The 24,796-nt window shown below is 42.2% G+C and overlaps 1 protein-coding gene across 2 annotated transcripts in view; it reads right to left on the bottom strand.

Moving 5' to 3' along the window:
• Positions 1 to 6,968: 6,968 nt before the first annotated feature.
• SH2D4A (SH2 domain containing 4A) overlaps positions 6,969 to 24,796 on the bottom strand; it is a 55,447-nt gene continuing 37,619 nt past the window's right edge. For both annotated transcript variants that reach the window (XM_023515596.1, XM_003794001.3), the window contains 5 exons: positions 24,572 to 24,680; positions 21,901 to 22,090; positions 15,357 to 15,487; positions 9,153 to 9,376; positions 6,969 to 8,312 (listed from right to left, as the gene is read on the bottom strand). In XM_023515596.1, the coding sequence (XP_023371364.1) occupies positions 8,220 to 8,312; positions 9,153 to 9,376; positions 15,357 to 15,487; positions 21,901 to 22,090; positions 24,572 to 24,680 (747 nt within the window). In that variant the 3' untranslated portion in view covers positions 6,969 to 8,219. The remainder of the gene's footprint in view (positions 8,313 to 9,152; positions 9,377 to 15,356; positions 15,488 to 21,900; positions 22,091 to 24,571; positions 24,681 to 24,796) is intronic.

Consider the following 24,796-nt stretch of genomic DNA (forward strand, 5'->3'; position numbering starts at 1 on the left):
GGCCTCTCACAGAAGAAATGCAGAAAGATTTTATGAAACATCAATTCCTCTGCCAGTGTCTAGTGGGATGGAAGTTTTTGCTATATATTCATCCACCCTAGGCTAGGTGGAAGTAACTTAATTATTTTTTAAATTAAGCCGTTCTACTCAATCACCAAGATGCTTCTGATAATTGCATTTTATTACAAATGATTTTTTAAAAATAAATATAGTTCACATTGAGCGGTTTCTACATTCATGTGAAAATTATTTATTTATTAGCCAGCACCAGATGCATGAGCTAATTCCCTCTCGGATTCCTTGCTTTCTGTTTGCCCACAGAAAATCCATTGTTTAAAAGCTTCGAGAACATTCAAGCTGTTGGTGTATTAAAAAATGTATTGTATTGATTTGTACCAGTCGTTCATAAAACTTGATTAAAACGCAGGCCATGAATGGAACGTGGCATTATGCAGTTAATAAAATGATTTGTGGATATGATTTCTTCTTGGAGTAAGAATGCCATGTTCTTAGTTTTTGGAAAACAGTATTTAGTGCATACACCAGGGTTTCTTAGGCTTAGCACTGCTGACATTTTGGGCTAGATGACATTGCTTATGGGAAGTTGTCCTGTGTGCTGTAGGATAAGCCCAGGAAGCATTGAGTCTTGGGCTTTGTCTAAGGCCCCTTCCAGCTCTGAATATTCTCCCTGTTTCTTTGTTTCTATTGTGTTCCTACAAATTGCCCAGTAACCATATCAAGTCATTCTACTGAGCTGAGGTCTCCTCCTACCAGTAGCATTTTACTAGGAGACAATTATCAGTACTTCACAAAACTCACTTGGTGATGACAGGTTGATAGTTGAAATCAATGAGGGTGGGAGTATTTACACCATGGCAATTGGCAATTGGCAGATTAGGCCCTCCCTGCCCCACCTGCCCTGGCCTATTGTTTAATGTTTGCTAACACACCTCAGCCTCCAAGCAACACACGGGCTCCAAGCAACACAAGGGCTCCTTGTGTTGGTTTCCCCTCTAATCATCTCCTTTCTAGCCCTCTTTGTGTTCAAAACTATGGTCAGCTGCCTCTTTCCTTATTTATGAGGAAAGAATCAGGCCTAAGAAAATAGCTACTCAGAACTTAATTTTACTAATTTTTATTTCAGGAAAAATCCTGTGGTATCTAATTTTATCAGGGTTCAGTAGTACAGCATGGCAGCTAATACCATGGTTTCTCCAGCCAGACAACATGGGTTCAGATTCTAGTTCTTTCACTTGCAACATATACAATCTTAAAGGAGTCACTAAGTGTCCCTCTACCTTTATTTCCTCATGATAACCACAATCACATCTGCTGATGATTGTTGTAAAGATTAAATGAGCTTGTATGTGTGACATACTTAGGATACATCAGGCACAAAGCAAGTGTCCGTGTAGCAATCAGAGTTCAACACATACTCCTCATTTATGGCTGTGTAGCTGGCAGAGTCTGTTAAGAATCTCAGTGTGTCCAGTGCTGCTTGGATAAAATCAGAGGGCAGTTATGGGTCATACAGTTGAGATTATAAAACCATCATGTACACCTCCCACCCCCGCAGGCAGGAGGTGAGCAATGGGCAAGCTCAAAATGAAGCTTTATCTGTGTTTACAGCCACTCCCTCTCACTTGCATCACTACCTGACCTCTGCCTAGGAGATACCCCCCCACCCCCTGCAATTCATGGGAAAATTGTCTTCCATGAAACCGGTCCCTGGTGCCAAAAAGGTTGGAGCCTGCTGGCATACTCTGTTGCCCTTTGTTTCTTCTGTCATTCTGGAAACTGTACCAGTCTATCTGAAGGAGCAGTTTACTAGAGTGTGAAATAAAATAGATAGTTTCTACACAAAATTCCATGCTCAGTCATTGGAGTTGATGGCCCTCTAGACTGTTGGGAGGCATCAGAGGTTTCTGAACTAAAGAGCATAGCCAGGAGCCTCACGTTGAGTACACCAACCTTCTAAGATAGGTAATATTGTTACTTACATTTTCTAAATGCAGAAACTGAGGCTCACAAATAAGTTTAAGATACCTATCCAAGGCTCTAGCCAGCAAGTGGCTATCACCTCCCACTACACAGCCAGCTCCAGATGGGGCAAAGATCCAGACCCTGTAGTGAGTCCAGACCCTGTCTTCCATTCCTCAGTTTCCCACTGTTTCTATTCTTTCTAGGCCCAACTGAGAAATCCCCAGACAAGAAATGAAAACTAAATTGGTTAACACAGTGATCCAGGATGGGTTAAGCAACCCAGGTGCCTCTCCCCAGTCCTCTGTGGGGCAATTAATTACTGGTAATGTCAGAGTTCCATGGGATTAGAGCCCCAGAATCCAGATCCTGTGCAGAATTCCAAGATGTTAACACTTACAGGCTTTCTTGAGTGGGAGGAGACAGAAGGTGGGAATACTTACTTTAAGGAAAAAAGAAAAAGACTTGATCTTGTTTCTGAGAGCTGCTGATTAGAGATAATGACCTTGGGCAGTTCCTTTGCAAGGCAAGGGTGTTTCACTCCCCACACACATCAAATAACTGGCAACTTGGTGTGATCCATATTCCGATTAGCTTTATATTTTAATTCAAAGCTGTTTCTCCTGGCAGGGCTCAGTGCTTTGCTGTTGCTGCCAAGAATCTATGGGGGCTGTGCCAGTTGGTTGGGGGATATTGCTGGTGGTTTTTTTCAACATACAGAATATGCTCTTTCCTCTCATTAGAGGTGCCTTTCAAAGTGTGCACTACTGATCTTTTGAACATGCCCTCTGGAGCAGTCAAGCCCAGCATCTGCTCAGCTGTGTCTGACTCGTCTGGTGTTCTGGCAAGAAGATGGACAGACAAAACAGTAAGGGAAGGAGGGGTCGGGAGGGCAGTGCCGAGGAAAGTCACAGCCTGGGGAGGGTGAGCCTTGTTCTGGGGAGAAAATCCGGGCTATGCTCCTTCAGGCCCCAACTCCAGCTTCCACGGTCTAGAGAGGGCCAAGCCACCCTTGGTAGCCTCTGCCCAGGACACACCAAATATCCTTCAGCCTGGCATGGGACATTGGGGGAACTGGATTTATTCTTCATAAACCTTGAGAGTCAGATACTTTCGTTTTGAAATAGGAAAGTGCAGCACAGCTAGGTAGCTCTTTCCACCTCCATCATGGGCCCCCTACCCCAAGCTTCTACCTCCTCACCAACCCACCTCTAACCCTGAGGGCTTAAAAAATGCCAAAACAAACATTACCTTACCTGCTAGAAGATTGAATACCACTTGAAAAGGCTAAATGTAATTCATTTTGAAAGACAGAAGTATGCTAAAATTAAATTCAAAGAAAGGCTGAAGAAAAACTTTATTTGATCTTTCTCTCAGTTATTAGCCTCAAATGGAGCCAAGTGAACACCACACAGTGGCATGTGGAGCTGTCAGGAACAGCAGGGAGTGGTCTGCATGGGAAGCTTCCCTGGAGCCCTGCCTCCCTGAGACAGCACCCCCAAGGTAAGGCATTTGCCATTCTATTTGATTATTGGGACACAGTGCTGTGGGTGTTGTTACCAGGATCTTGAGTACATTTATGGGAAGACTTCATCATGGGACATCCTTCCACTTCTCCAATTGAAGAGAAGTAAAAGCTGGTTCAGACTGACAAGGGTTGGGGGGATTGCCCCTCCCTGGCAATTTGTCTTAGTATCAGCTCTGCCTGACCTATTCTGGTGACAGGTTGCATGGAACCAAAGGGAATTGGGTTATAATGTCTTCTGGCGGCTCGGCGTCTGTGGCTCAAGCAGCTAAGGCGCCAGCCACATACACCTAAGGTTGCGGGTTCGAATCCCCAGCCCGGGCCCGCCAAACAGCAATGATGGCTGCAACCAAAAAATGGCCAGGCGTTGTGGCGGGCGCCTGTAGTCCCAGCTACTTGGGAGGCTGAGGCAGGAGACTCGCTTACCCAGGAGTTGGAGGTTGCTGTGAGCATGATGCCATGGCACTCTACCCAGGGGGATAGCTTGAGGCTCCGTCTCAAAAAAAAAAAACCCCAAAAATAATGTCTTCTGGTCAAAAAACGGGTAAATAGGGGTGGCATCTGTGGCTCAAAGGAGTAAGGCACTGGCCCCATATGCCAGAGGTATCAGGTTCAAACCGAGCCCCGGCAAAAAACTGCAAAAAACTGCAAAAAAAAAAAAAAAAAAAAAAACCAGGGTAAATACACAGAGATTTGTAATCAGGAATCCCAGAGAAACTTAGCCAGTTTGCCAATGGCCAATTTGGAGTTGAAGCTGGTTCCTGACAACTTGGGGGTTGTCAAAATCAGATACTGGCAAATTCCTAGTTCAAATCCAAAGTAAGTGAGCCATTTCTCTGCAGGTCAACTGGCTAACATGTTGCATAGTTCATCATTATGTCCCTACCCTTTTAAGAGTTTCCCTTTAAAATTCTCTCCGGAAAGTCTAGGGCTTTAGGATATGTAGCCCTTTAGTTATGGGGAAGCCCAGGGTTCATAAATCCTGGCTTTGTTGAGCTCATGGTTCTCTAGGAATGTTTTTAATTACCATTTATGGAGCATTTTCCCTATAGAATCTTTAACAGATTTCTTATCCTCAGAACCCAGATGACTTTCGTAACTCTTGTTTCAGAAATGAACAAGCTAAACCTCAGACAAGTTTAGTAATTAATTTTTTCTTTTATGATTCCACTCAGCTAGTTAATAGTATGACTGGGTTCTCTATTGTATCAAGCTACCTCATTATCAAATGATGTTTTTACCACATATCGAAATAAGGATATTTTTCTTATTTAAGCCTCCTGATAGTTTTCAGTCTGAGGCAGCAGTGCAAAGGCTAAAAAATCTCTGTAGGAAGAGAAGGAAGGATGGCAAGTAATGTAGAAATGGAATAGTGGTATTAACATTCATACTGGAGGCAGTAAAAAACAGAATTAACATTGCAGAAAATTTAAGCTTGGACATAGAAAGGACAGAGATAAGAACCTCTCTCCTAAAATACAACAGAATAGAATAGAGACAGGAAAACATTGAGGAAGAGAAAAGCCCAATTCAAACAGATGTATTATTTAAAAATAAAGTTATAGAAATTATTTATCTCCTGAAAAAAAGACCTATATGCATTGTAGACTAAAATAAAAGCATTTACCATGTTCTTGACAAGAATGAAAGAAAAGAGATCCCATGGAGACAGATCTGTGAATATCTCATAATTTGTGTCTTCTCTGTGCACCAAATGGCAGAAGCCCCCAAATATGGAGGTAGGGGGGCATAAAACATATCTGGACTCTGGTGCATGATAAAAGGTGGCAATTGCACACATTTAGGCCATGATTTTTATAATATAGAAACAGATTTAATGCCATGTCTGCACACGCTATTACCCTGGAAGGATGGTGAAATACAAAGCATCGGCTAGGACATGCCCCTGAGTTTTTTTATGGTGATCTATCCAATGTCCACCTTAAATCTTTCTTTCCCTTGATCCCTTTTTCTTCTTAACTGTCTCTGTACTTTCCTCCTTGTAGGGTAAGGTTTGAGATTTCTTAGCACTGCTCTTGACACCCAGGGACACTTGAACTTCCCGGTGCATCCTACTGCAGCAGGGTAGGACAGGAGACAAGAACCAGGTGTCTCCCAGGTGACACGATGGGGGGCCGATAGGTGAGGGTCTGGCAATATGGAGGTGGTGGCCAGAAAAATCTCAGATGACATAAGAGAGAGATTCTAGAATCTTACTGAGGGAGGGAGAAATTTAAAAACATGGGAAGGGAGTGACATCTGGGCATACCCAAAGATTTAGAGCCCCTGGGAATCTTGTCAGTTATGTAAAGGCAACACCCCAGACCTTGGGCAGCTGATTCAGGGAGGTAGATATGTGGAGGTCGCAGAAAAAGGGATCAGAGTGGACACATCCTCACCATGGGCTCTAATTCAGGTCAGACAGAAGGAAGACTGAGACCACAGCAGAGTTAGCACAAGAATTCGGGCCTCCTCAACCTTGTTTAGTGGAAAACAATTTCTGAATTCTATAACCTGTTCTCCTTCCCTACGAATTTCAAGTATTAGTTTTGACCCTCATAGCATCAAACACCAGAGAGCTGATTCTTCTAAATATTGATAACCAATAAGATAAAATAGCACAGAACGCAAATCTGCTCCCCCCAGGAGGAGGTCATATTCCTGTTTTCTGTGCCTTCCTCTAACTCTTTCTTCCAGGAGGCTGTTGCTTGTTGTGATTATGTCTGGATATGTCCATATTTATTTCCTTTAATATAACTGTAGACAGAGGGGGATGCTGGAATCTTATGTCTTTATAATTAATGATATAGGTAACTATAGGTTACTTTCTGTGCACTCCAGCAAGCAACAGAACCTTAAGATTTCAAAGCTGGATAAAAGTCATAAAGACCATTCAGTTAAAACATCTTACTTTATCCAAAAGCAAAATCAAGAGGCTCAGAGAGGTAAAGGATCCTATTTGTGATTTCACAGAAAATGGGAGACAGAAATAACAACAGAAGTTTCTGAATAAGGACATGCCTGTTGCATCATAGAACAAAATCTAAGAGATGGGTTTTTGTAATAGTTTAACAATATAAACTACAAGGATGATTGCAGGAAACAGTGATTCTCCTTTCATTTAATGGCAATGTAAAAGAATGCTGACACAGACCTCCATGCCACTCCAAAAAAAAAAAAAAAAAAAAAATATATATATATATATATATGATCTCAAATGGCTAACAGCGTCCTGGGTCCCTGTCCAGAGGCTGCTCCTCTGCCTGGGCTGGACTAAGAGTTGCTGGAGGTTTGGGGATATGGGACACATCTGTCCCAGGGCCAATGGGATTAGCTGAAAGGTTTTGCTTATCTCCCATTTTTACTTCCTTATGACAGTGGTGGACTGTGTTGCAACGAGTGGTATGTGGTCTGTGTATTAGCTTTCTGGTGCTTCAGTAACAAACTCCATAAATTCAGTGGCTTAAAGCAACAGAAATTTATTCTCTCCCTTCTAGAGACTAGAGGTCTGAAATTGGGGTGTGAGTAGAGCCCTGTTGTCTTCTGAGGCTCGGGGAAGTCTCTCCCAGGTCCCTCTCTCTCCTGGCCATCCCCGGTGCTCTCTGCCTCGTAGCCACATCACTCCAGTCTGACTCCGGCCAGTGGCCGCCTTCCTTCTGTGCACGTCTTTCTCTGTTTTCCAATCTCTCTCCTGTTAAGGATTCTAGTCATTGCATTTAGGGCCCACCCTAATCCAGTGTGACCTCATCGTCACTTGACTACATCTGTAAAGACCCCATTTCCAAATAAGGCCACATTCGTGGGTGTGGGGGTTCAGACTTCATTGTCTTTTTTGGAAGACGCAATTCAGCCCACAATAAGCAGCATCCAGACAGCTCACTTATCCTCTGATCTGCGCAGCACCAGTAGTGACACCCTCCATGAGCACGGGCTGCGTCCCTCTTGGTGCACTCTCAGAGCCCACGTAGGGGAAGCATGGTTCCCACTCTGCAGAAGGCTTTCCCACAGTCCCTGTGTGGTTTTGTCTATGGGAAGCCTCTCCTCCTCCATCTTAAAACTTCTCCTGCATTGTTCATGGCTGCTGTTTTCTTGTCTCTCAGATTCCTGGTTCCAACACACACAATGAGTTGAGGTGTGTCACCTCACCCAGGGAAGATTTGGCGCTAGCATTCCAAGACCAGCATGGGACTTCATATAAACAGGACTCTGAGACCTCTTGAGATGACAGGAAGATGGAGTGTAGGGGTGACACAATAGTTCCCACAAGATCCTGGTTTCTGAAGTACACCTTAATTTCTAAAAGGTTTCGATGTCTCCTTTGTTCATTTTCTCTTCTGTATGTCACAAAGTCACACCCTTCACGTTAGCACTAAAAGTGGGACTCTTCTTATCTTTACTTCTGGAGTGTGTATGAGCAGTTGACTTCTCTTGACAGTCAAGTTGACTTCTCTTGACGGTGCATATGAGCAGTTGACTTCTCTTGATGGTCAAGCAGTTGACTTCTCTTGACGGTCAAGTTGACTTCTCTTGATGGTCAACTCCAGCATTTGTGCAGAAGACAGGTGTCATAAGGACCTTGCATGGACACTGTCAGTGGGTCAGCATTGGCTCTGCTGCAGGGGAGACGTTGGCTTCACACACAAATGTCTGTTTCAGTGGTGTTGGTCCGGGGGAAAGTCCGGCTGGATGTCAAGGGTGGCTCAGATGGCGGTTGTCACTCAAAGAGCTCCAGGTAGTCAGGTGGCTGCTCTTGCTGTCCACATGGGTAGAGGAGGAGCTCCCTCCCCAGTGAAGTGATCGGCTCCTCCTGTGACACAGAGGGGACAGGGTCAGAGCAATAATCACATGCCCTTCCCACCACTCGGATATACATAAACTTTTCTTGGTTTATGGCCATCTTAAGAGATTTCTACTTATCCACAAACCTCTGAGTACTTGCTTCCCTTCCCCCCCAGGGCTCAAGCTCTAACTTAAGACTGGTCTTGCTCACGCCTATAATCCTAGCATTCTGGGAGGTTGAGGAGGGTGGACTGCCCTGAGCTCACAGATTCAAGATCAGCCTGAGCAAGAGCAAGACCCCTGTCTCTAAAAATAGCTGGGCATTGTGTTAAGCACCTATAGTCCCAGCTACTTGGGAGGCAGAGTTAGAGGTTGCCGTGAGCTACAATGCCACAGCACTCTACCAAGGGAAACAAAGTGAGACTCTGCCTCAGAAATAAAAAGACTATTCTCAGATGAGATTAGTCATCTGAGCCTTAGCGGGGGATCCTTAGGCTCTGTCCTTAGGGGGGATCCCCCTAAGTCTCTGAGGAAGAACAAGGTTCTATTATAAAGGAAGTACAATTCGGAGTCCTGTTTATCACGAGGAATTATCAGAGACAAATCCTTTTGCTTGTTTGAATTCTTTACATTTTACAAGGGTATATGTCAAATCTATTGAGTGTAGAGTGTAAATGTCTTAACACGATAATTAAGAAAGTGAAGGCTATGTTAGCCAGTTTGTTGTATTTCAAATTGTATATAAAATCAGCACATTGTACCCCATAAATGCATTAATACACACAGCTATGATTTAATTAAAAAAAAAAAAAAGAGCTGCTGCAGGACAATACCACACTGAGCCCACGAAGCTGCCCAGTGGCCTCACCTTGTGATAGTCCACCAAGTCCTCCAAGGTCGCGTGCTGCAGCTGGTCCACGCCCAGGAAGCTGTAGGCGTCTGCAGAGGCGTCAATGAGGAAGTGTTTACAGCCCTCCTCGGACAGATAGGACAGGGCATAGCCTTTGATCTTCTCGCTCACTCGGATTAGGAAACTGCCCGGCCTGCCTGTGCTCAGAAGCAGCTCATTGGCTTTCTTGAGCGTGAGAATACCTGCAGGAAAGAAGACAGAGAAACATTTCAGCCAATCATCTCCCAAGTTCTCCTGTTAAATCCAGCTTCACGGATCAAGTTTAGGAAAAAATAAAAGCAATCAAGTCTTTTAGGGGCTTGTTAGGAATATAGTAAAATACGTTTCCAGTACTTGGGAACTGGACCAGGGTGGGTTAGGTGGGCGAATGGATAGTGTGAATGAGAGCTTCCATGTTCAACCTTCATCAGAACACCTGTCCACTTGTAGCCCCTGTTTGTGACAACATGGGTGTTACACAGTTTGTGAGGTTCTAGCAGGTGACCTGGTCATACTGGGAGTATCAGATCTGGGAGGCACTTACAGATGCTTTTCTTAGGTTGCCTCAGTTTACCAATGAGGACTGATTGGCCTGGAGAACTACTGGACTTGTTGTACAATAGCAGTTCTCTAGTGTCTGAGAGACATTCTGGGTGGTCATGAGTGTGGTGTACTCCTGGTATCTGGGCCGAGGTGGGGATCTGCTAAACTCCCTACAATGCACAGGGCAGCCTTACACTACAGAGAATGATCCTGTCCTGAACGTCAGCTGTGCTCAGCTGAGACACCATCTTGGTCTCTCAAGGTCAGCAAGTTCATGACAGAACCAGGTCAGACCCACATCTACAAGATACCATCTACTGATGCTACTCCCAGCATTTAAAGGAATAAAATTCTATATATGTGAGTTGTTGTGAAAGTTTTGAGATACACAAAAATCAAGAAATGTAAAATCTGCACGGATGGAAATAAATAAATTCCCACCAGCGTCACCAATCGGCTGAGCAAGTTGAAACTTGCACAGGTGAATTAGAAAGGACGCTGCTGACTGTGTTTCCTGGAAGTGAAATAATGGGCCCTAATATAGTCTGTCTCAAAACTTTCATAGTAACCTACATATTTGCCTTCATATGCACTCAAAGGAATAAAGTCTCTATCTACATGAAGTTAGATGTAATTTAGACACCTCAGAAATTCTCATACTTCAGACTAGCCTCTTCCCCAATTAGTCCAAACTCATGAGGTTTAACTCATATTCCAAATTCCCCTTCTTATTCCCACTATAATTCCTCAGATGAACAGATCACACTGGAGCATGCACAGAATGAACACAAACACATCTCGGAAAGATGGTGAGCTTGCAGGTTATTCGGTGAGCTCGGATTTGGGAGGAGTGACCCCATTCTCCTGCCTTCTCCTGCCCCAGCACCAGCACCCTGCTAATAGTACTTTCTTATCAGGGAAACAAAGCAAAACCCCAAACCTCCTTGTGAAAAGGCAATGGGTTATCACAGTCCTTCAGTCTTATTGCTAGTAAAGTTAATTGAGATGTGAACACCAATTATCTAGACTAAAATAAAACCATTCCTGCTCTCTTTTCTGTGAACAGACCTTCAGAGAGTATTGAAAGAACAGACTGTTCTTCTCCAGATAATTTCAACCAATCAGTCCCTGCCTCTTCCTCTCCCCTACTCATTCAGAAGTGTGTAAGGGACAGTGCAGTTTGGGACCCCGAGGTGAAAACAGAGGGTGGATGAAAAGGCCTGACAGCTCCCCTCCATCACAGATGGTCATGTCCCTGGGCGCAGGAAGTCCCCAGCCTCTCTCCTAGGGCACTGGGCTCTACTGCACTGGTTCCAGCAAGGTTACTAAAGCCTTTGTGTCACACCAGCCACCTCTCCACCCTTTCCCCACTGAGACTGACCCACAGGACACGTGTCAGGTCTTTGGGTCAGGAGCTATACCAGCCACTTTACACACTCGGGCGAGGACAGTTAAAGTTCCAACAGACACAAACTGCTGGCCTTTTGCTCTTTCATTTAATCCTCAAATAACCATGAAACAAGCAAAGCTGATATCCTTATCATCTCCATTTCTTAGTAAACAAAGGTAGAAAAGGTAGGTGCGTGAGGTGGCAGGCTGAGTGAGTCATGGTTCCAAGGCTCTTGTCTCCTACCCTAGGGTATTTTTTTGTTTGTTTTGAGGGAGTGGGGGACACTTGGGCTCATGAAATTCTCCTGGAATGAGCTCCAAATAAAATGAGTATTTCACAACTAGGCGTTCATTTCTCACCTGCACAACTGAAACAAGATGCACTTCTCAGTGATTATTTATGTTTAGTCTGCCGGGATGTGGGGACAGGATGACACATCAGTGACCTTCCCCACCTCCAGCCTGGGATTCATGTTGCTGGAGACCCGGGAAGCTCCTCAGGACTTAACAATCCCAGGACTGGGATGATGAGTGTCATTTCTCTTACTTTATGACTTTGATGGCTACCACTTATTAACCAGGCCTTACAAGGAGCCACACACAGTTCTGAGTGACCAACCTGTGTTAAGTCATTTAATCCTTGGAACCCTTTGAGGTAGGAACATCATTATCAGGATTATACTGATGAGAGGCGAACGGAGTCCTGAGACTTGCCTAAGGCCACACAGCTAGTTGGTGGAAGACTGGAAATGTCAAGCCAGGCAGTGTGGCCCCAGGGATGTGTTCTTAATTACTTATTTACTTTACTGCCTTCCCTTGGGCTGGCATGAAGAAATAGAGTCCAGCATCATCTGGCCATGGCAGGAGAAATTGTCCATGAAGCATGTGACACCAAAGAAGTGCTAATGACAGAAGCATGGCTTTTAAACAGTGGGATCCTCTTTCTGTACAAAATTCTAAGGAGAACCCCCAAAGCAGATCATTCTCCTTCACCTCTCACCCGCCCTCTCACCCTGCCCTGGTCTCTGAGGCCCCTTCTGGGTGGGCATTTGCAATGGGAAGGTTGGGCTCCCAGGCACAGGCGGTGAGGACTCAAGTCCATCACTTATAAAAACCCAAGTAGAAGAGAGTTTGGGCAGCTAATGGCCTATTCTTCACATTAATGGAAAAACATAGTAACATTTTTACAGGAAGGTTGTTTGCTGCGCTGAGTAATTTATGAGAAAAGTGAGGGTCTTCCAAGAAAAAAAAAAAAAAGCACAGACTTTTCTGCAGAAAAGCTCCCTCTTTCCAAATCTGAATAAATGTGTGTGGCTTTGACCTCTTTATGTTTTACCTTGTCTAGTTACTTCCAAATCTGAACAAATACTAGACAGTTATATAGGAGGATTACAGAGAATAATTCAACAAAAAGTGCTTTGTGAAAAGGAGCCTGGCTGGGCCATCACAAGGTCAGGGCCGTGACTGCCAGGGAATGGATGTCCAGCTGTTCTTCTTGGCTACACACAAGTAGTGACTGATTCTTGCTGCTGGACACAGCCTATCCACTCCATAAAATATATGAATCAGACATGTAAATGTGGCAAGGTGGATATGTCATCTGGGGTTTAGGAACAAAAAGGCTTTGAGAAGTCACATAAGTCAGTAATTTGTGCTTGGTGAAGACAAAAGCTTATGAAAATCCCTCTTGTGATAGGTGGGCAGAATTTTGATGGCCCCACAATGAAGAAATTTCTACTCCTCAACAACATAGTTATAGGACAGATTATCACTTCTGGGTGTTAATTCACAGGTTCACTAAAACTGCATTAAGAAAGGCACTGGAAGCTTCGTAATCTATTCAGTTCTCTCTGCTCAGTCTGAGGTGGCATCTGGTCCTCACACTGAAGGAGCTGTGGGGTGACAAGCTGCCATAAGCTGCCACTTCAACAATCATCTCGAGGGAAGTGAGGCTCCCGAGAATAACTGCCTCCCCAGAAAGGGATAGGATTTACCCCCCAAAGAGAAAGAGACAGCAGGATATGCCAAAAATAGCAGAACTCAAAACAGCTAAAATGAGAACTATCTTGTATCCCAACAAAGTTAAAGGAATTTACTTTATAAGTAGCTGAAAATATAAAACATTGGGACTAAAGCATTAAGAGGGCAGGTTGAATTACATGCTGTGACAGCCAAAGATCCATGAACCATCTAAGGATATCCATATTTGAATAAGAAAATGTTAATGACATTTCAGAGAAATAATAACCAACTATTGATGCATAGGGCAAATAGGTGTATTCTCTAACCACAGAAAAAATGAGGAAATTCCTAAATCAGAAATTTTGTTTACACATTTCTGTTTTTGTAATGCACCTTCCTGACTCTAGTCCTTGCCAGATTCTAAGCTTAAAAGATGAACTTAAAGATATTCAGTTCTCCTAAGCTCGTCTGCAATGCTGGCATAGGAGTTTGAAAATGTTGATACAAAATGAATCTGGATTTCTGGCCAGAACTTCAAACTTGAATTGTATTTATTCTTTGGCCCTCTCTTGAGGAAACTTAAAGGCAGGGTAGTGGGTATTTTTGATTATATATCTATACACAAGGGGGATTCATAATCAGCAAATGGATTGAGTGAGATATCTTTGTTCAGTCATTAGCCATTAAGACTTTCCAACATTTACCTCTTACTTTACAAATATTATCGACTATAAGGTCTATCTTAAAGAATGCTGAAATATGGCAACCAGATGCAAGAATAAAATGAATAAAAATAAGGATTACATTCAAGGGTCTGGAAAGTTCTGAACTGTAAAAATGGAGCCCAGGACAATAGGATCAGAAGAGACACAGGGTGACAAAGAGAGAAGGCAGTCCTCCTGGCTGGTACAGGTGGCTCCCACCTGGAATCCTAGCACTTGAGAGGCTGAGACTTGTGGATTGCTTGAGTTTGGGAGTTCGAGACCAGCCTGAGCAAGAGCAAGACCCTATCTCTACTAAAACTAGAAAAACTAGTCAAATGTTGTGGCAGGCATCGGTAGTACCAGCTACTAGGGAGGCTGAGGAAAGAGAATCGCTTGAGCCCAGGAGTTTGAGGTTGCTGTGATCTATGATGCCATAGCTCTCTAGTCTGTGGCAATGGAGTAAGACTCTGTAAGAAAGAGAGAAAGAGAGAAAAGAGAGAAAAGAAAGGAGAAAGGGAGGGAGGGAGGAAAGAAAGGAAGGAAGAGAAGGAAGAGAAGGAAGGAAAGAAAGGAGAGAAGGGAAAGAAGGAAGGGAAAAGGAAGGAAGGAAAGAAAGGAAAGAAAAGGAAGAGAAAAAAGAAAAGAAAGAAAACAATTTTCTTCAGGAGACAAAACCAATTAGACTTAATCACTTACAGTACTCAGAAGATCATACAGTAGAAACTAGTAGCTATTACTTTAGCAACTCTAGGACTTCCTCCCATCTCTCTGCACCGTCCTCCCCAAACCCAAGCTCAATCTTAATCTGCAATGTTTTGCCAAATTCTTCCAAACAACTTCATGCTCTGTTGGTAAGGGAGTCCTTGTGTCCTTCCAAATTACTGTTCTGAGGTGACCTCCTGGCTCTTTAAGGACATGCTCTCAATAAATACTTGTGGAAAGAGCATAGGACAGTTGTTACAGCAATTATGATCTATTTCATTAAAGTACTGCTTATTTCTTATATAGGACTGTTCCTCAAAATGGTATTTCCTGCCATTTAGGATTATGCTGAAGAAAAAGGTAGAGAGAACAGGAAGGGTGAACTTAAAGATGTTCAGTTCTGCTAACTCATAATAACAGAAATACTAGGTTCAGGCACTGATGCAAGCATTTTACATATATTAGCTGATTTACTTTATAACACCAATCCAATGACAGCACAGCTACATTATCATGACCCTCATTTGACAGAGAAGAAAACACAACTCAAACCTATGTGATCTGGTCCTTACATTTAAAATCCTCCCTCCTTTCATTGTTAGCCTTTTGGGAGCGAGAAATTAAAGACCAGGTCACAGGTGCGTCCAACCTTTTTTGCTGCTGCACCTTGGGAGAAGAAAAGTTGACTTGGGCCACGCAGTAAATACATAGACACTAACAAAAGCCGACAAACACACACACAAAAAAGGTTTGCACATAATTTTCATGATATCCGACACCAGCACAAATAAAAGGAAGCATTCATTCTTTCTGCCTTCCTGGTGGATTAGCACAGATTCATCTGCCCATGGGGGAGGTTCTGAAAAGGAATCTCTGCACTCACCATGGAACCAGGGAGCTATGGTGTCTGAGGTTTTCTGGTAGCCTGCTCTTAACGGCAGCTGCTCCTCTTTAAACCAGCGGATGGTGTCCTCCTGGGCGGAACTGGATGTGGTCCTCATCACCCCCTGATTTCTGTTATTTATAAAAGTTGTTTAAGTTAGAATTAACTAATTTGAAAATAATGCCCTGAAAAATATACATATGTGTGTACATATATGTGTATGTTATATATATATATATGTACACACATATGTATACATACATACATATATATATATATATATATATAAAGAGAGAGGGAGAGCACACAAGAGAGAATTATAGACATTTCAAGATATAATTACATGGGCTGAGCTAATGAGAGCGGGGCTCCCTGCACACCACCATTATTTAACTCCTCAAGGGCAGAGGAGAAGGCACATAAATCTGTCACTTGTCCTTTCAGTCCTAACGGGCTAGAATGAGCCACTGCTGTGTTAATGGATAGATATAAATTCATTTGTAATATGAATTAGAAGCTGGATGAACTCCCAATTAAAACTTGATAAAATAAACATTAACACATAGAATACATTTTTACCCCAACGTTATTTTCCTCAAGAGCATATACTTGCAAATAAAGCAATCAAATGTAAATAATTTCTTTCCTAACATCTTCATTATTTGATTTTCTTTTCTGTGTTTCCACTAATCTCCCTGATTTGCTTTCTTCCCTCCCACACTGCAAAAAAAAACAGTCTCAGAAAGATAAAGTAAATGGAAGAAGGGTATTTGGAGACTGGTAAGAAACAGATAGAGGCAGCAGAATCATTTTGAAATAAATTCAGTAGCAGAACTTAAGTTCTGGAATGTAAGTTAATTTCCACTACAGAAAGTGACCCTGCAATGTTACACACATATTTCCAAGTCTCGTTCGACAGTCTACTGACTTTGAGCAGAATTCAATTTAAACACAACACCACCACCATGGCTGTCAGGAAAGTATCTTGTCTGTGCAAAGACCTGCTGGAAGATGTATAACTAGCTGAGCCAACAAGATAGACTCTCCAGCCTCTGTCCCATAACAGATCCTGACGGGGTCCAGTCTCAACTCCAGCCCCTCTTGCTGTAGTTGAGACCTATTTCATCTGTACAGGGATCTGCTGGGAGACTCACCTGTCTGAGTCACAGCTTTACTTCCATCCCCAGGCAGCTTTCCCACATAGCCCCTATACCCTCCCTGGGTCTTCACCATGGAAACCTTGGAGCCATCACAAGAGTGGTAGCAAGCCTGTGCTTAGAGCACCCTCTAGTGATGAGATAGCTGTAGTGGTCACAGACTCAGGAGATAAAACCATCAGCCGACTTGGGATGTCTGGAAGGCCCTTTGAAGGACAGGATAAAGCCAAATTGTGGAGACTGTATCAGGTACCTAATCCCTCAATAGGCAGGCACTGTTGCACATCCACAAGGATCAAGAACATTCCATGAAACATAGCCTTACCAAACATAAAAAATAAGGCACTAGAGGTCAACCCTCAAGTGATGGACACGTGTAATTTCTTAAAGAATTCAAAATAGCTGTTTAAGGAAGCTCAGCAAACTTAAGGAAAACACAGAGAATCAATTCGGAAATTTATCAGGGAAATTTAGCAGAGATTAAGATCATTTTTAAAAAATCAAACAGAAGGGCGGCACCTATTGCTCAAAGAGTAGGGCACCAGCCCCATATACCAGGGGTGACGGGTTCAAGCCCAGCCCCAGCCAAAACTGGAAAATAAATAAATAAATAAAATAAAACAGAAATTCTAGTGGTAAAAAATAGACTAAGTGAAATTAAAAATGTACCAAAGAACATTAACAGCAGATTTGATTAAAAAAAAAAAAGAAAAAGACACCAAAGACAGGCTATTTGAAAATACACAGGAGAAAAAGGGAAAAGATACTACTAAAGCTTATGGGATCTATGGGACAACACTGAAAAGGCAAAGATTCAAGTTATTAGAGTTAAAGAGAGGATTAAGGAAAAACAAAGGGTTGTACAAAACTTATTCAAAGAAATAACCGGGCTGGATGCAGTGGCTCACGCCTGTAATCCTACCACTTAGGAGGCTGAGGCAATGAATTGCCTGAGCTTATGAGTTCCAGACCAGCCTGAGCAAGAGCCAGACCCCTGTCTCTAAAAATAATAGCCAGGCATTGTGGTGGGCACCTGTAGTCCCAGCTACTTGGGAGGCTGAGGCAAGAGAATGGCTTAAGCCCAAGAGTTTCAGGTTACTGTGAGCTGTGATACTATAGCACTCTACCAAGGGTAACATAATAAGACTGTCTCAAAAAAAAAAAAAAAAAAAAAAAAAAAAAAAGATAGAATACCAGAAAGCCTTCCAAACCTGAAATAAGAAATAAATATCCAGGTTATCAGGTATAGGAAGGTGAAAGTTCACCAGTCAGATTCACCCCCAAATAGAATACCCCTAGACATACTGATCTCAAAGGTCAAAGACAAAAAGAGGATCATGAAACCAGTGAAAGGAAAGAAAAAAACAACTTAAAGAGAGATCCAGTATGCCTGGCAGTAGGCCAGGAGGAAGCAGGACAATATACTTGCAGCTCAGAAGAGAAAAAAACCTCTCAACCAAGAATAATGTACCCAGCAAAGAAATCCTTCAGAAATCAAGGAGAAATCAAGGAAAGAGTTTCCCCAACAAAATCTGAGTGAATTAACTGCTACCAGACATGTCCTATAAGGAATGCTGAAAGAAATTCTTCCATCTGAAAGAAACAAATGCTAATGTGATTATTATTCTTATACTGTAACCATGGTGTGTAAAACATTTAAAGTCTCTTTAGTATGAAGATTAAAAGACAAAACTATTAAAAATAATTATGATAGTAGCTCAAAGAACACGGTCCCGGCATAGAAAACAGGTACCATCCATGCATTTATAGCCAACAGACTTTTGACAAAGACACCAAGAACACACTGGAGAAAGAATAATCTCTTCAACAAATGGTGCTGAGGAAACTGGATATCCACATGAAGAATGAAACTAGACTTGTACCTCTTACCATATACCAAAAAATCAACTCAAAGTGGGTTAAAGATTTGAATGTAAGACCCAAAAGTATAAAGCTACTAGAAGAAAATCTAGGGGAAATGCTTCATGTCACTAATCTGGGCAAGGACTTTTTCAAATAAAACCTCAACTTTACAAGCAACAGAAGCAAAAATAGACAGATGGGATTGTAACAAGCTAATAAGCTTCTGTCCAGCAAAGGAAACAATCAACAGAGTGAACTGACAACTTACAGAATGGGAGAAAATATTCACAAACTCTGCATCTGACAAGGGGCTAATATCTAGAATATGTAGGGACTCAACTCAATAGCAAATAATAATAATCCAAATTTAAAAATGGACAAAAAGACCTTAATTGATATTTCTCAAAGAAGACATACAATTAGCTAACAGGTGTATGAAAAAACATGTGACATCACTATTCAGGGAAATGGAAATCAAAAGCACAATGACCTATCACCCCACCCTAGTTAGAACAGCTCTTACCAAAAAGAAAAAAATAAAAATGCTGATGAGGATGTGAAGAAAGGACAACTCTTACACACTATTGGTGGGAATATAAATTAGTACCGCCTTTCTGAACAACAGTATGAAATTCCTTAAAAATCTTAAAATGGAACACATAGATCCCAAGAATTCTACTACTGAGTATATATCCACAGAAAATGAAATCCATTATGTTGAAGAGGTACCTGAAGTTCCATGTTTATTGTGTACTATTCCCAAAAGCCACTATGCGGAACCCGCCCAAGCACCCATCAGTGGATGAATGGCTTAAAGAACGCAGTGTACACACACAGTGGAGCAATACTCAGCCATAAAAAAGGAATAAAAATCCTGTCATTTGCAACAACATGGAAGATCCTGGAGGACGTTATGTTAAGTGAAATAAACCACGCACAGAGTAAAAAATACTGGATGATGTGGAATGTGCGTGGAATGTAAAAGAAGCAGAGACTGGTAGGGTGGTTATCAGAGGCTGGGGAGAGTAGGGGGAAGGAGGGATGAGGAGAGTCGGTCAATGGGTACAAAGTTATGGTTAGAAAGGAGAAATAGTTGTGGTGTTATATTGTGTAGCAAGGCGACTAAAATCAACAATAATGTATGCAGTAGCCAGAAGATATGATTTTGAATGTTCTCACCACAAAGAAATGACAAGTGTTTAAGGCGATGGGTGTGCTAATTATTGTGATGTGACCACTACACAATGTATTTGCATGTATGTGTCAACACATCACATTGGATCCCCATAAATCTGTATGATTCTTATGGACCAATTAAAAACAAGATTCATACAACAATGAAGAGTCTGAATGAGCTACTAGAATTTCTTGTAATTCAAATTAACTTACAGCACTTTATGCTATTGATAGTAACATATGACATCATGAGTTACATGTGACATATATATCAGATGATATGAATGTGTCTATATGTGTGTACACATGTATGTATTATTCCTCATGATTTCCAGAGCCTTTTGGAAAAAATATCCTACAATATTTGACCTTCCTGGGAAGCAGACATACACATGACATTATAGGATAAATTCTCGTACTGTACTAGCTTCCAAATGAGGTTCTTTTGGGAAGAAGTCTTTGAAAATCAAACAGTACAAAAAAAAAAAAAAAGAAAATCAAACAGTACTCCAAAGACACAGGAGAAGCCAGTCTCTGTCTTTTCCTGGGCTGGCTCCAAGCTGACCTCTGTCATTACAGTTGAAAGTCCCAGCCCGAAACCCACCCAGTCTGACTCACAAGACGCACTTCATGCAATGTCTTAATTTGGAAACAGTGAGCTAATGGAGCACAGCTTAAAAATAAGAATTGCCCTTTTTGAAAGGCCACCTTCATTGCTGTCAATCAAATATACTGTGCTCAAAAATGGTGCAGGAAAGGGACATCTTGCAAGTTGTTTTTCCGTTCTGCCCTTGGAGGAGACAGAGAACATGCGTGACCTGCACACACTGCCCTGGAGTCTCCCTGGCCAGCACGCACACAGACAAGCCCCAGAACTAAGAGGGCCACACACTTCTGTGACCTGTTCATAGAACTAAGGGGACACCTGTTTCCTGACTATATTTCTTGTTTTTTTGTCCATAAGAAATAAATCATTCTCCAAACTGTCACTTTGTATAACACGGTCATTGAGGTTGGTCCCCGTGTCCCAAAATAGAACCTTTCAGTTGAGTAAGAAGAAATAATTATAGTAGAGGAACAGGTCCACCTTAGGATTTTTGCTGAGGTCATCAGCCCTGTTTACAAAAAAAAAAAAAAAAAAAAAAAAAACTTGAAGATATTTACGCATTCCAAGCAAAGAGAGATCTTTGTTTTTCATTTCTCCATACTCTTTTTTTTTTTTTTTAGAGACAGAATCTCACTATGTCACCCTCAGTAGAGTGCTGTCGCATCACAGCTCACAGCAACCTCAAACTCTTGGAGTTAACCAATTCTCTTGCCTCAGCCTCCCAAGTAGCTGGGACTACACCTGGCTATTTTTTGTTGCAGTTGTCATTGTTGTTGGCCCAGGCTGGGCTCAAACCTGCCAGCCTCAGTGCATGTAGCTGGCTCCATAACCACTATGCTACAGGTGCCAAGCCATTTCTCCATACTCTTTTTTTTTTTTTTTTTTTTTGCAGTTTTTGGCTGGGGCTGGCTTTGAACCCACCACCCCCAGCACCTCCAGCATATGAGGCCGGCGCCCTGCTCCTTTGAGCCAACAGAGCAGTATTTTTAAGTTTCGTTCCAGAGGCAAAGTTTCAGACAGTTTTGCTTCTTTCAATCAGTATTTGATTTTAAATACTTAGTTCTAAATATTAGAATATTAAAAGTAATACAATATCAGTAACAAGGAAAAAACAATTTTATGATGAGTAAACCTAAGGGATTTGGAATTTCTGTTTTAATATCATACTTTCCTTCAGGGATATTCCAAAACAAATTGTTCTTTCTAATTCCCTCAAAGCCTAGGAGGTAAAGGTCCCTTTATCACCAAAGGAAGAGTTCATTAAAAAAGGAAACATTTCCAAATTCTCAAAAGATGAACTTGGCTTTGTATCCTGGAATGAGAATTACTGTCAAAGTTTCAATCTTCAGCAGTGAAAGCACAGTGAAAGTCAGCGAGGCCACAGGTCCACACCTGGATATTCCTTTACTACCGGAGTGACCTTGGGCATCCAGGGAACCCCAGTTGTCCCCTATTTTCCCCTCTCTGGTTCACCTGCTGCCACTTGGGGGCATAGGAAGTCACCTAGCTTGATAGGCACCATCACTGTGTTATTGGTTATACTCATTCTAATGACTATAGACATGTTACAGCTAAGAGGGGAAGAGTACCCCATTAGGTACCCCGGAAAGAAGGCTCAAAGGTGAGTCTGAGTTACACAGACAGCTGGCTGGTCCTCCACCTCCCATGACAGGTCATATAATTTGTCTTCAATCCATCCATTTCAATACTTCTGCCTAAAGCCACCTGCCTAGTTCCTTACCTGTGAGGTATTTGAGGGTTTAGGAACTGAGGCTTCGGTGGAAGAGGAGGTCTTTTTGGTTTCTGTGGAACACTCTGAATTCCTGCACTGCCTTGGCCCCGCTGGGCCCCCAGGGATAGCCTCTTGTAGTCTTCCCGCGCTTGTTTAGCCAGGGAGCGTCTCTTCTCATCAGCTGCCTTGGATTTTCGCACTAGAAAAAGAAAGCAGTTTTAAGAATGGCCCTCATCAGCCTGCAGAGAGGGGAGCAGGCTCAGCCCTGCACAAGGGACCACAGAGCAGGTTCTCGGAGGCCTGTAACCTGCTATGGTCAGGGACAGCCACTATTGCTGCCCACCACGCAGGCCAGCAGGGCTTGCCCAGAGCTCACTGCCTGGCTCCGCTCTTCATATAGAGACTAAGGGTTTTCTGAGCAGGAAAAGTTGAGACAGAAGTGGAGAATGTGAGTAAGAAGCTCCTGCTGTCAGCAAGACTCAGTGATGAGTCCCATGCTGAGCAAGGATTCAAGTTGTTGGGGTGCTGAATAATGAGAGGCAGCTGTCACATGCCTCTGCTACTCATGTTCAGATGCAGTGTGCAGGGTCACCAGCAAAGACCAGGCAGTGAGGACTACTCAGTGGCACGGGGGTATGGACGGGCTGGAAAGAGCAGGTAGCTGGACCTAATGTGAGCAAATGCTTTAGGGATGTTTAACCACAGGTAATAGCAGAACACCTTGTCACACGTAAAAGTGCCCCAAGGCTGCCTTTTAATATTACAGTCACATGTCCCTTAACAACAGGGTAGGTTCCAAGAAATGAGTCACGAGGCAATTTTGTCCTTGTGTGAATATCACGGCATGTGCTCGCACACCTGGAAAACACACCTGCCACCTCCTATGGGGTTTGGCCTCGTGTTCCCAGGCCAAAAGCCCACACAGTGGGTTACTTGCTGAATACTGTATGCGATTCTAACACAGTGATAAGTATTTGTGTATATAAACACAAAAAGGGAACAGAATAGTAAAATACAGCATAAAAGCCAAAAAAAATGGTACACCTGTCTAGGGCACTTACCATGAATGGAGCTTGCAGGACTGGGAGTTGCTTTGGGTGACAGTGAAGGGTGAGTGAGTGTGTGACCTAGGACATACTGTACTCTACTGGAGACTGTATAGTTATACCAAATTCATAAAATGAACTGAAATTTTAAAATGTATTGAATTGTGTTAAAATGGCTTGGCACCTATAGCTCAGTGGCTAGGGCACCGGCCATGTATACTAGAGCTGGTGGGTTCGAATCCAGCCTAGCCCTGCCAAACAACAATGACAACTACAACCAAATAGCTGGGCATTGTGGTGGGTACCTTTGGTCCCACCTACTTGGGAGGGTGAGGTATAAGCCAAGAGTTTGTGGTTGCTGTGAGCTATGACACCATGGCACTCTACCCAGGGCAACAGCTTAAGACTCAGTCTCAAAAATAAATAAATAAATAAATAGTGTTAAAAATATAAAAAAAATTATTATACAGTGCACAACTACTTTATAAAATATAGTTTTTGTTTTTTTTTTTAAGCAACATCATGTTAAAAACTCTAATAAGGAAGGTAAGGATAATTTCTACTGAGTATATTTACACTTCAGGCATGATTGGTCAAATCTTGTTATGTTCGAATTTGGAGAGATTCCAATGATATCCCATTATACTAGGATTTCACTGCATAGCACAAGGAGGCCATTGGATCTTGCAAATATTTTCGTTTCACAAGCATTGTCATTTTAATAGTGTTTGCTGTAAGGGGACTGCAAACTGATTTACGATTCTCAACACCCTGCCAATGTTGCCTGTCTTGTTCTCCTCAGGCTGCCTCAGGAATGAGCTGGTAGTTTAGCCTTCCTTGTCCAAGTCAGATGGGAACCTGAATCCTTTTTCCCCCTTGAATTCTTCCAGCATCTGTGAGCAGTCTCTGGACCACTATCATTCCTACAGCTTCTTTTTCTCCTCTGAGGTTTATCTCCAGCAGGGCTAACTCTAAGGGGAGCCAGGGCTGCGTCACAGGCATGGATAATACGTCCAGCCTGTTTATTTCTGCGTTCTTCATATTACAAAGTTAAAATGTGTTCACTAATGAAAATTTAGGGGAAATTCCCCTTCCTGAAGCTGTTTACAAGCCTGAAATACATAAAAGTCCTGCTAACAATTCTAACTTTCAAGTGAAAACCCAAAACAGAGTAAGAAGAAAAATTCAAATAAATAATCTTGAATCCCACCTCTCCAAGAAAACTTAAGGTTTACTGTTAATAACCTTCTAGTTCTTTTCCTCCATATACTCAGACATTTTAAAAATAGTGATTATTTTTCATACTATTTCATAACTTTTTCTTCTCCAGATTGAGATAAACATATTCCAGGGTCATTAGACATTCTTCCAAAATACGTTTTTCATAGGTACATACTGTTCTATTACATAAATACATCATAATCTTGATGGTACAAAAATGAACTGAATTCTGCTATTCAAACGTAGCTTGTAAGCATTTAAGTATTAATTCAGTAATATTTGAGTAATACTTTATTTTGCTAAGACACCTCTCAGCAACTCATTTTAAATGCGTCCTAGAGTGATTATTTTTTATTCAGTGTAAGAATCATCTGGGAGACACCAGTTTTCTACTGGGGCCTATGGATACTCACAAGACGCCTGCCACTCTGAATCTTCCTTCCAGCTCTTATAAATCTGTTTGGTTCTCTCTTCATCGATTTGATTAATTTCTTCATCTTTCTTCTTTGTGGATTCTTTCTTCTGTTTGGGGAAAAAATAAAACAAAACAGAAACAAACTGGTGAGCAAATCCCACAGTTTTCTGCAAAGGAAAGAGGAGTACTAGGCACATCTGATTTCTATTTTTTTTTTTTTTTT

The sequence above is a fragment of the Otolemur garnettii genome, unplaced genomic scaffold (genome assembly GCF_000181295.1).
Source record: "Otolemur garnettii isolate 467f Iridium unplaced genomic scaffold, OtoGar3 scaffold00074, whole genome shotgun sequence".
NCBI classification, from domain to species: Eukaryota; Metazoa; Chordata; class Mammalia; order Primates; family Galagidae; genus Otolemur; species Otolemur garnettii.